The sequence below is a fragment of the Caretta caretta genome, chromosome 1 (genome assembly GCF_965140235.1).
Source record: "Caretta caretta isolate rCarCar2 chromosome 1, rCarCar1.hap1, whole genome shotgun sequence".
Lineage (NCBI taxonomy): Eukaryota > Metazoa > Chordata > Testudines > Cheloniidae > Caretta > Caretta caretta.
The window spans coordinates 46,739,558-46,752,099 of NC_134206.1; the positions used below are offsets into that span (position 1 = coordinate 46,739,558).

The 12,542-nt window shown below is 41.9% G+C and overlaps 1 protein-coding gene across 1 annotated transcript; it reads left to right on the forward strand.

Moving 5' to 3' along the window:
• The first annotated feature begins 576 nt into the window (after window positions 1-576).
• Window positions 577-12,167, forward strand: POMP (proteasome maturation protein). The gene is made up of 6 exons (XM_048846575.2): window positions 577-707; window positions 3,155-3,252; window positions 6,233-6,293; window positions 7,943-8,044; window positions 10,131-10,224; window positions 11,625-12,167. The coding sequence occupies exons 1-6, from the start codon at window positions 705-707 to the stop codon at window positions 11,690-11,692; spliced, it is 426 nt and encodes a 141-aa protein (XP_048702532.1). The 5' UTR covers window positions 577-704; the 3' UTR covers window positions 11,693-12,167.
• Window positions 12,168-12,542: the final 375 nt, after the last annotated feature.

Consider the following 12,542-nt stretch of genomic DNA (forward strand, 5'->3'; position numbering starts at 1 on the left):
TGGCCCTGCCGCCCCTCCCCCCCGTTGTCCCCGAGGCCCCACCCCTCGCATCGCCCCTTGTTCCCGAGGCCCTGCCCCCCTGTTGCTCGCCCTTCCAGCTGGTAAAAAGCGGGAGGGGCCACGGCCCCTGCTCCCGCGCCACTGCCTCGGGGCTGGCTCTCCGCACTGGATGCGCCCCGTGCTCCAGCTCAGGGCTCACCAGCACGAAGGACCGTTACCTGCCGCGTGACGCCATGCGGACCCCACTCCTGCTAACACACCCCGCACCCGGACTGGCCTTGGCTGCCGCCGCGGACTCATCCCGCCTTGCGGGTCCCCTCTGGCCGGCGCGTGGAAACAGCGGCCCGGGCCAACAGGTCCCAGCAACCTCCCCGCACAAAGCTGCGCCGGCGCCTGAGTCAGCGGCGTGGCCCCGAGGCCGGGCTCCCCGCCCCGTGTCCAGCCCGCGCGGCTCTTCCCCGCGGTCGGACACGCTGCAAGGCCCGGCCCGGCCCGGCGCCCCACGCGACCTGCCCCAGCCCGGGCACCTGAGGCAGCGCTACAAACTGCGCGCGCGTTCACTGCCTGGACGGGCCCTGCCGCAACCCCGCCCTGCCTCGCCTCATGGCGTTTCTTGCGTATGACGTAATAATCTGCGCTGAGCGCGGAAGTGACGTCATCAGCACAGGCGGAAGCAGGGGTGGCTTGTGCGTGAGGGGGACGAGATGGTGAGTTCGGGCTCGGGGTGCAGGGCCCCGGGAGCGCTTTGGCCGCTGCTTGAGGGGGGGGAGGCGGCGGTGGTAGTGCTGGCGGCTACCTCTGCGCCGTGAGGGCCCTGCGCCCCGCCACGGCTCCCGTCCGGGTCTGGCAGCTAGGAGCGGCGGGGCTGTGCTGAGTCATGGGGGTGGCCGGGCCCGGCGTGTTCAGCGGCGGGGAGGCGGCTCGTGGTCCGCGGTCCGGTGCCTCGGAGCAGTGGCCGGGGGTGAACCGGAAGCGCGAATCGCCCCTGCCCGCAGCAGCGCGTTCCCGCCCGGCGCGTTCCCTGCCTCGCCCCTTCCCCGCCCCCTTCCCCCCGTGCAGGGTCAGGGCCGCCATGGCACCAGCCCCGCCGCCCACCCCCTGTGGGATCAGTGTCTCGGGGATGGGAACATCTGTTAGATTATCTCTCTCCCCCCTCCCCCCACTCTGGGATTGTTTCCTACTCCGCATCCCGAACTCTGGCTCCAGCATATGAGAGTTTGATTTCATGTCAGTTGTGGGTGTTTTCTTGGGGTGGGGGGGAGGAGAGAGTTAAGTCTTTTATTTGCCTTCTGGTTTCTGAGCTTTGAGGGCGCATTTGAGGGCGTCTTTAAACTTGGCTCGGTAGCCATGAGGGCTAGACAACTACTTCCAAGAAATGAAAGCTGAGGTTTTTACAGAAGTATTTGACTCAAGGAGTTGGGGCTTTAAGAACACCACCAAATGTTGTAAGACTTGTGATAGAGTGGCTAGAGTTGGCAATGCCTCCTGCTATTCCTTTCCCAGGACTTTGCAAAGATTAAGGTTTAGGTATCCACCCCTGCTTTTGGTGCAAGGTCATGCACTTAGGGACTAACAATAATAATTTTTGCTATAAATTGGGATCATATCAGTTAGAGGTGACAAGAGAAAGATATGGTTATATTGATCACTCAAAGATGACTATGCACTGCAAACATGATGTTGCTGTGAAAAAGGCTCATGCAATCCTAGGATGCATCAGGCAAGATATTTCTAGTAGAGATAGGGAAGCATTATTACCATTGTACATAGTACTGGTAAGACCTCATCTAGAATAGTGTGTGCAATTCTGGTCTCTAGTCATTGGTTAAGAAAAACTAATTCAAACTGGAACAGAATGGTTACTAGGATGATCAGAGGAATGGAGAACCTGCCTTACAAGAGAAGATGTAAGGATCTTGGCTTGTTTAGCCTAACAAAATGAAGGATAATCAAGTACTTCTTTTTGCAGTACTTGATGTGTTTCACTCTTGGGAATATTTCTGGTTTTTCAGCCTTTATTTACTTCATCCTATTGTTTTCTAGTCATTCCCTCTTGTACAATAATAATTTCTCCTGTATTTTCATATTCCAAATATGTGTGGTGATAGTGCAAGGAGGCTCCATTGTGCTAAACACTGTACCTTCACATAGTAGGAAACAGTTTCTGTCCAAAGAGCTTACTGTTCAAATAGACAAATCAGGCAGTTTGAGAAGGGAAACTGAGGCACAGAGAGGAGCGGTGGCTTGTCCAAGTCTCAGTAGCTGAATGGCACAGCTGGGAATAGAGTCCAGATCTCCTGAGTGCCAGTCCAGTTCTCTAATCGGTAGATGACGCTACATTTATTTAACTGTTTTATGTTTCCTTGAAAGTCAATGCCTTCAGTCCCACACCCCAATAAATAAATACCTACATACCTACATTTTGTTGATCTTCCCTGAGTTCCCTCTAATTTGTTACTATGTTTCTGGGGTAAAAAGGCGTTCAAAACTGAATTGAATATAAAATTCCCCAGACAGCTACACCAGTCAGTTCCACTTTATAGGGCTTATCTTCTACCTTCTTTACTACCCTTTGCCTTTGCATAAAGAAAAATAGCAATTGCCATGTCCGATCATTGGTCCAATATCCTCCATCTGACAGAGGCTAGAACCAGATGCTTCAGAGAAGAGTTCAAGAAACCTTGTAGTGGACAATTATGGAATAATCTGCTCACAGAAGTTTCTTCCTAAACCTTAGTTGATGGCACAGTCATTTTTGTATTTGTATTATAGAAGTGCCCAGAAGCCCCAATCAGGATGGGGACCCAGTTTAGGTAGGTACTCCCATATATGTAGTAAAAGAGCGTTAAGTTGTTCTTTTTGTTCTGTCTTAGCAAGTTTGAGGAGCAAACAGCATGATATTACACTATTCCAAGAGATCTAAGGACTGCTAAATCACTTTGAGGTGTCCTAATTAAATGTCATTTATAGTCTCAGTTAAAAAGCAGTTACCCTGAAGACTAAGGCTTGTGCGTATGTAGTTTTAAAGAAACATCAAACAACTCTTTTTTGGTATAAAGATCAAAAGATTAATCTAAATTTTTGTTTGCCAGAGCTAACAGAAGCGCTGAATGGGGCCTAATTCTGTAAAAGTAATCCTTGCTTTTTGTTTCAGAATTCCAGAGGAGTTGGATCTCAGCTTAAGGATAGCATCCCAATTGCTGAATTTTCAGCTAGTGGAGCATTTGGAGGTCATGATATTCTACGCAGAGGGTATGCCTTGTCTGCCTGCTAATATATTATTACCATAACCAAATTGAAATTCTAAGTATGCAGGAAGAAAGTTTTTATGTATTATGCACCTGCTTTAGAATATACGCTTCTTGGCCGTATACTTTATATCAAAAGATATGTCTAGTCCAGTGATTATCAACCTATTTACCATTGTGGGCTGCATATGCAGCTCTCTCTGTGTTATGTGGGCCGCATTCACACGATATATATACTACCTGTACATCTACATGGGCCACAGCTGTGTGCTGATTAGGATGCAGGTTAAGAATCACTGGTGTAGTCACTTTGCGTATAATTATTGTAGGAGCATTATGCATCAAGAACTTGTTTCCTATGAAACTTTACTCTTAGAACCAAATAATAAATACAAACAGCTGTGTAACTAGTGATCTGTATAAGGCTGTACCTTTAAACAACTGATAGAAAAAGCTTAATTTTCATCCCTGCGCATATATGAACTTTGTCTTTTAAATAAATAAATAATAATAGTTGCGTGTGCTCTTTTAACGTTGGCCAAAATGGTTGACTTCAGCTATGAATGGCATATGCAACAGTATTAACAGTGTGGAAAATGGCCTAATATTTTTACACTACTTGGTAGTGTTTCAGATGGTTGGTGGTCAGAACCATATCTGTATACACACACGTATATAAAATATACATGTAGAATAGAAGTATAAATATTTCTGTTGAAATTTAAAATGCTTATCAAACTGATTCAGAAAGAGATAATCCAAGGCTTGCATGTAACAGTATAGTCAGGGAATTAAGGTTTGTCTGAAAATGAAATAATGTCAAAACAAGTACCATGTTGTGATGTTCAACCCAGATTGGTAAGAGTTGTGTCACCACCTGCCCTACAACTGTGGGTGTCTTAAATGCTGTGCTGCTATGGTCCACTGCCCTGATACCACCAGCCAGCCTTACAAGCATGCAGGTCACACCCTGGCTTCCACCATCCAGTTACTTTTTTGCATAGTGACCCCAATGCCTTCCCAGTCCTGAATTTCCACAGAACCATCTACCATTACTACAATCTGCTGAGGTTCCCAGAATTGTGAGTTACAGGTCAGTGTTTTGCTACTGCTAAGCTGTGTGACAACTCCCTGACACACCAGCTTGTCCTCCTTGCCAGCAGACTCTTCAGGGCTTTGTTATCCAAACCTTGCTTTGCAGGTAACAATCGGTGAACTCCCAAGCTCCCCAGAAATGTCACTGTGCTGTGTCCAGCCCTCCTGAACATTCAGAGAGTAGTCATTTGTTGCTCCTTTAAAAAGACAATACACTGCAGCTTATTAATTCATAGGGGTAGGGGGGCTACAAATGCTCTTATTTCAATCACAGCACAGAATTGATTTATGGTAAAAGTAAAACACGGTCATTAAACAAAAAGTCATAGATGATACCAAGAATAAAGACAGAAAGGATTACAAGGAAATAAGTGAAAACACTTCTAAGACTAAAACCTGGTTTAAGTCTCTTGTTCAAAGAAGTGTTTCTCGCCACGGGTATGTTTACACTTCAGTGTAAACTCAGAGTTCGAACTCAGGCTCAAACCTAATCCTGCCTGTATACACACAAATTGTGCTAACCCAGGGCTCGGACCCAGGGTCCCAAGACCCCATGGGGTGGCAGGTCCAAGCCTGAGTCAAACCGTGACCCCGTGTTCAAGCCCTATTGCTTTGTAGAGTAGATGTAGCCCCACTGGACTTGTGCTCTGGGAGTCTGCTAAAAGTATCCCACAAGATGACTTTTTTATCCTCTGAACAGGCAAGCTGGGTGGACAGTCAAGTTTTCCCATGCTGCACCATGAACAAAAGGCTAGAGTGGCCACGTTTTAGGAGGGTGCTCAGAAGACTGGGATATAGGTGGTTGGACTCAGACCTACATAATGCAGTGTAAACTTTGGAACCCCAGGTTAGGACCCAGAGTTCAACAATTCCTAACCTGTGATTACAAATGAGTGTAGACGCTCAAGCCTTAGGTTAACAAACCCAGGGTCTGCTAATTTGAGTTCTTCAAATTCTGGGCTTACATTGTAGTGTAGACATACTTGACGTCTGTTTTCCAGGATTGGCTAACCAGACTTTCTGGTGAGGACTCTTCACAGAGCTTAAAGTGCTTGGTTCCTTTGTCTCCTAAGGTGAAGGATAATTTAGGGGTTCACTCCCCCTCTATAGTCCAGTAAACTTCTGAAGTGTACCCCTAGATAAATTTCCTTTTCACTGCTGGGTGTGGATGCCATGATGCCTTCTGCAGACTCTGTTGTCTTCTCCTCCACTAGTGACTTTTACAGTGCAAATGATCTCTTCCTGCAATTTCTTATACAGCTTGTCAAATGAATAGCCCATTGAATTTGGCCCCACCTGGCCTTTTTCCTTTGTTTGGGGAAAACCTGTTTAAACCAGGCATGTCGGGGGATTTGATAAACACCTTTCAGTCATATATTTCCAGCCTATCTGTAAAGTTCTTCATGGGTTGACCGTACATGTCACACAAGAATATTAATGATCAGTAAGTTATTAGTTTTCCAGTGACATGTTACATTACACCTTTTAGATACAGATTGTAATATTAGTGAGTTGGAGTACATTGAGTTGGTCAGGGCAGCTGAAACTCGTTGCTGGATACCAAGCAGACCCTTTGGCACAAGGATGCTCTTAGGGTCACACATGTAGATTATCCATAAGTGAACCAATAATAGCAGGGTTTATTCAGGTATTCAAGTTAAATTTGTCTTCTGTTTGTGAGCTGGAGCCAGGTGAAGAAAAAACATGACTGCTTTTATGTTAAGCTTGAAACTGAAGCAGAAAAAGACTGAAATTCTTGCATAGGTTTTTTCCTTGTTCTAAATGAGCACTGATGTTTGTATCTGGAATTAATGTCAGACTAGACATTGGCGCAGTAATTTTTGGTTCTTCTGTGACTTTAAAAAAACAACTTTTGTTTGCCTTTGTAGCTTTACAAGTGTGAAAAATGAACTTTTGCCGAGCCATCCTTTGGAACTGTCAGAAAAAAATGTAAGTGCAATGCTGAATTTGATAACCTTTTAATGTTTTCTTACCATCAATTAGTTAGAAAATTTAATTAAGGGCCACTGTTAATGTTAACTTCTTGACCAGAGCAATTTCAGTGCATCTCAGTCACTGGTGAATAGGATCCTAATATTAATGGAATAAAGATGCCTAACAATAGTATTGTTTTGATATAATTTATGCAATTAAAATGATATTTCATTATGAATTTTTGATTGGGCGGGGGAGTTGGTTAATAGCTGAAAGAACTGCTAGGGTTTATCTCAGCACAGGAAATTTGACGCAGTAGAATTAAACATCTTCAGGAGATACACTTTTAGGTTCATTTTAGTAATATTCCAAAATATTACTCCTGTATTATGCTGAAATGGTTATGGCTGTTCTTATTGCTGTAGAAGTTTATAAACTCTACAAATAGCATTAATAGCAAAGAAACTAAATGTCTTTGCTTGGTATGTCATAAGCCCCACTTTTAAATAGCAAAAGACACTGGCAAGGCTAATGTAGTAAGTTAAAGAAGTGAAGCTGGGGAATGGGGAGGAAGTATAGTTAATATTTTTCTTCTAAACTTCTGATGAAAATTACAGAGACTGACTAGACCTTTGATGTTTTGCCTAGAGATGGTATCCTGTCCTGTAACTTATACTTCTGCTTGTTTGTGCTAACTATCTTCTTTGGAAACATCAATGGCTCTTACACCAATATATTGTTACCATAACCATCACAAGTATAACTTCTGAATATTAAGAAAATAAAAAAAAAAAATAGAAAAAAATCACTATCTTCTGTCACTGATCTCAGTAGCATCAATGCAAAACCTGGAGCCAAAACCCCCCACTAAGTACTGCAAATACATGCAAAATGATTTTTAGTTTATACTTGAAAAGTTTATTTGGCCAGTCACAACTTCTTTTATCAGGAACCAGTACCTCAGTACCTATTAAGTAGGTATCCATATACTATATTTCATGTTATTGATTAGTGCCAGAGGACCCAGTAAGGAGTCAAGACTCAGCACTTGCTTTCCTAAATGATTTAAAACAGTGGGACTCGCGTATAAGATATTTAACAAAAATAAATATCTGCTGAGATCGTATATAAAGTAATTTCACTATTCTGGAAATAGGAAAAGTTTGCCAAATATAGGCTTCTTATTTTTTTTCAATTAAAGCAAAAAAAGTTACTCTTCTTGTCAGTTTATAAGGCTTGCCATGGATTCTTTTAGGCCAAGATGCTTGGCTTTCCTCTTTCTGGGCTACTAATATATTAAAATATCACTAAGCAATTTCAAGAAGTTATTAAAGTAATACACAACTACTCCACTTGGTGGAGTCCAATGCATTCTGCTTGCCAAAAATAACAAAATACAGTTTCAGCCAGTAGCAAGCAGCATGTAATGCATGGGGATTTTAAAATTAGATTTTCTTTCTCAGTTGCTTAAAACAAATGAGTTAATGTTTTGGCAGTTTTCTTACACACTGAGGTTTATAAATCTAGCAACCTATTTATTGCATTTTTTAAATTTATTTGTGCTGTGGACAACTTCCATATGCATGTTCACTGAAGTATAATTTTACAAATATATTTTCTATAGCTATAATTAAATGCAGCTTTAAAAAAAATTCTTTTGATAGTTTCAGCTAAACCAAGATAAAATGAATTTATCGACTCTGAGAAATATTCAAGGACTCCATGCACCTCTAAAGCTTCAAATGGAATTCAAAGCAGCAAAGCAGGTGGGCACTTTAAACTATTCTAGTAATATGAATTGCCTTAGTTAATTATAGACATATCTGCAAACATGCTTTTTAAAAAGCATTTGTTTATTTCAAAATACATTAGATAACAGCTGTTCATCTACTATACATTTTTCAAGCAAACTCTAAGCAGAACTGGCTCTATTACTTATGATAAAACTAACGCTGGTTATTTGAAACATTCAGAGTTCTGTTATCACAGCAAATTCCAGGTGAAGTAAAGCCGAACTTCTTAAGTCTTGTGTGGGATTTTCCCATCCTGCGGGCCCTGGGAGGAGGACCACGGGAATGGAAGTTATATCCCTGATTTCCTTCCCCAAGACCAATGTTCCTTCTGGCAAACCTCCTGAGAATTCATAGGAAGGGAACTCTGCTTCTGCAGACTAAAGGAGTTTGGGGGGCTGGAGCGCACAAGGAGGTGGGGGAGAGATCAGGGCAGTAAAACCCTATGTGCACCCCTCCATTAGCCCTTCTTTGTAAGCTGTGGGAAGTTCATTGGGAGCCAGCCCCCAAAGTTTAAGTTCAGTGGGAGATTGTACCCACCACCCCTTGTGAGATAATCTTTGAACACTGCACGTCTGTCTTCCCCTCACTGTACCCCCAGGAGCCATAATAGACTGGTTTGTCCTCACTGAATGTATTTAAGGTCATTAAAGACTGACAAGCCTGTTTGGGCTTGTTTACAGCTGAGGCACCTACTACAGATGTGTTTTGAGGTAGAATAAGGAACTACCCCATCCTAAGGGTTAAGCGTTGGCCCACAACAAGCCTCATAAGGTTTGCTGTGGGTTTCCTGCCCTGCAGACACCAGAAGACTTACAAGAAATGCTGGAATTTGTCCTGCTCTCACCCAGTCACTCCTCCCTGCAGATCTCCTGAGAGCTTTTTCTCCCACAGCCTCTTGCATATCTGGCAGGAAGAGAGAGTGGTGAGAGCAAAGAGACTTTTTTCCCCCTATGTGTGGCTCGCCTTAGTTATGCAGGAGAGAAGAAATTCTTGTAACCTTAGGATACCTGTTGGCCTTTGATTGTTATCTTTTTAATGTTCTTAGAAGATAATATGAACTCTCACCACTGATATGTGCCTGTACCGTAACTTAATCTTCTTACAGCATTTGAGTTGGAATAGTATTAGTATTGGAACTGATTAAAGTGCAGCTGTACTAGCGAATATTATGGATAATTACAAATCCAGTATATCCACAAGCAAGAGACAGCTATGCTTTGTTATATATAAAAAACAAGTACTCGCAATAACTTACCAGTAAAGTTTTTCTATGTCAAAGGCAGTTGTGAATCCAAATATGTTGCTGTCCGATGTGCATCTTGTGATCTGAGCTCTTTACTTCTCGTTTTAGTCAGTTGCCTGTGACACGCGCGGAGCCTTCCTTCCTCCACAATCATATAGTGGTCTGATGGTTCATATGGCATAAACCTGTCCTTTTGAGCAAGAGCCAATCTCAAGCTTTGTTGTTGTTTATTTGTATTATTGTAGAGCCTAGGAGCCCTAATCATGGACAAAGACCTCATTAAGGCTGATTCTAGTGGAGATTGGAGAAATGATATTCATAATCTAAATTTAACCTAAATGACTCTTAGAGAAGGCCATATAAGTTCATTAAAATAATGATATAGCCTGTTGATGTGCTTTTTACTCTCTTTTGATATATGGATTGAAAAAATAAAATTGAAAATAAAGTAGCTAACCAGATTATTGAAATGTATGTTTATTAATCACGTAACTCTCAAGGTAAAGATACTTCGTAGTGACCATTCACAGATATTTGGCAGAAAACAGTGGGCATATTTTTCTACTGAAATTGAAAACTGTTTTTCATAATAGTACATTTTGATGTTTAGATCCTATGCCTTGACTATAAGACAAGGTGCCAGACAGGTCTTGAGACAAATGTGTGCAGGCTAGAATATCTCTACGCTCGAGTCCATGTTATCATTCTGTCATTTCCCAAAGAATTTTGCCTGTCACTTTTAATTACAGTCTGGACTTGGGAAGCCTGAATATAGAGAAGCCTGCGTTTTTTCTGACTCTTGCTGTGTTTTCACAGATCCAGCGTCTTCCGTTTCTACATAGCTCAAATATAGCGCTGGATACACTGAGAGGAAATGATGAATGCATTGGTTTTGAGGATATTCTTAATGGTAAATATGTTTTCTTTCAAAGATTTTGTAAGCTGTCAAAATTTTCTCAGGGCTATCAGGGAAAGGTGAGATTTGGGAACAGTCAAGATTTCTGTGCCCCCGACAGTTAGGTTTTTAAAATATCTTGTTTTTTATTAATTTAAATTTAGGGGTCAGAAAAGGGATGTATCAGGAAAAAAATAAATATGGTGAAGCTGCTTGTTATCCGGAAATGTAAAACATGGGTTAGGGGATATGGTACACATCCAAATACAAGACACAGTTTTGCTTTAATAGTAGTTAAAGAGAATAAATGCCAATAAAAATTATTGGAGAAGTGGTTTTATCATCTGGGGCTAAATTATGGAGCCTCCATATTCCTGGAGGAGTGCTGAAAGGAATGTGCCTCAGAGAGGCCCAGTTTGTACTGTGCATGGAAGGAGCACTGTCTGTTCTATCCATTAGGGCAGAGCATATTGCTCCTCAACGTGCATTGCCCCCACTCCAGGGATTGATTTGAAGGGGGAGTCAGTCTGCCCCTTGCATAATCTTGCTTCTTGAAGCACCATATGGGGTGTTTGGGTTGCACTCCAGTATGAGTGCGGTTTTTTAGTATATTCTGTTTGAAGTTCTCATTCTGGTATTTCTCTTTTGTAGACTATCTTACCTATTAGACTTGGGCTCTGTCTCTTTCTATACACATGCACCCCCTTGAAACTAATATTCACTGTTGCTTTTTAGTGTTATAACTATTCTCTAATTTTTTTTTTTAAACTAAGTACTGGGCTTTGATCACTTTGAAGACTTTGTAAAATCTTTCTTTTGTCACGCTCATGTTGCTGATATGCCATTTCAACTTAGTTTAAAACTTGTTGTTTTTCTGTCTGTTGTACTTAATTTATTGTCCTAGGTCTTGTATGTGTAACTCTCTGGTGCTTGAACATAGCATAGCTCCCCCCTCCCTCCCTTTCCCTAGAAAGGAAACCCTTGCCAGATTTCCTTCCCCCTGGTTGTTGCTTAGAACAAATATTTACAGGGTTGACAGATTTGCAGCATACACTACAGAACTTTTCTCAGTAATCAAGATGTGCACGTTGCTATAAACCAGTGGTTTTCAAACTTTTTGTATTGGTGACTCCTTTCACACAGCAAGTCTCTGAGCATGACCCCCTCCTTATAAATTAAAAATGGGGGTGGGGGGTAATTTAATGTAATGGGGGCTCAGGGCTGTCAGCCCCACAGAGCTGACACCTCATGACCCCTATGTATCCACCTCGCAACCTTCTGAGGGATCACAACCCCCAGTTTGAGAACCCCTGCTATAAACAAATACATCTAGAGGAAATGTAGTCATTTTGTCTTATGATGGTTTGTTTCAAAGTGTTACTAACTTTGTAAATATTTTACTGTCTATTTCCTAGACCCATCGCAGAGTGAAGTTATGGGAGAACCACATGTGATGGTGGAATACAAGCTTGGTTTATTGTAACACAAATGTAGTCTGAACCTCCTGTTCATGAAAACATTTCTTGTATGTGTCTTTATACTATACTACAGGTTCAGTGTACAATATATTCATATTACATTGATACAATGTTTTTGTTAACTTACTCACAGGAGAGCTGTTGCCTTACTTGATAAATAGGCACATTAAATGTTTAAAGTCTATTATGATTTGTTCTCTGCTTACTGTCACTATAAATGTCCTAGAACTAGGTATTTTAAAACTGTACAAGACGACTCTTCATATATTGCTCAGGACAATAGCTGCTTAGTTTTTGAAATATTATACATATACTACAAGAGTTCAGAAATGCATGTGAATTTTAAAATTGATTACTCAGTAAATGTAGGGAATGCATGTTCTTGCAAAAGAACTTTTTGAATATAAAACAGGCATTTTCCACTGAATCACTTTTTGTTCTTGAAATCTTTTAAACATCAAATAAAAAAGTTGCTATAAATGCTGTGGTTTCCAAAAATATGTAATCATAACTCAAGTCCCTGACCTCCAACCCAAGCAATGTTACTCTTGTCACTTGCAGTCCTTTTAAGGATCCTTAGTAGCTCATGGGTAGAAAAGAAACCTGCCACACACATTTGTCTCCCCCAGCTAAGATGCTCACTCACTGGAGCTCAGTTGCCCCTTAGGATAGAATTAGACACTGCTCCCTAGGAAGAGTTGGGAGCTGAATTTGGCTTTACCCAGCTACTTTTGAGGGGGGAACCCCTCTTTTCGATTTCACAACAGTCTCGTCGGGCTCCATTGCTCTGTAGAATGAGAGCTTCTGTAGCCCTATTTTGGGCTATGTTCCCGCCTACATGGAAACTTAAAATAA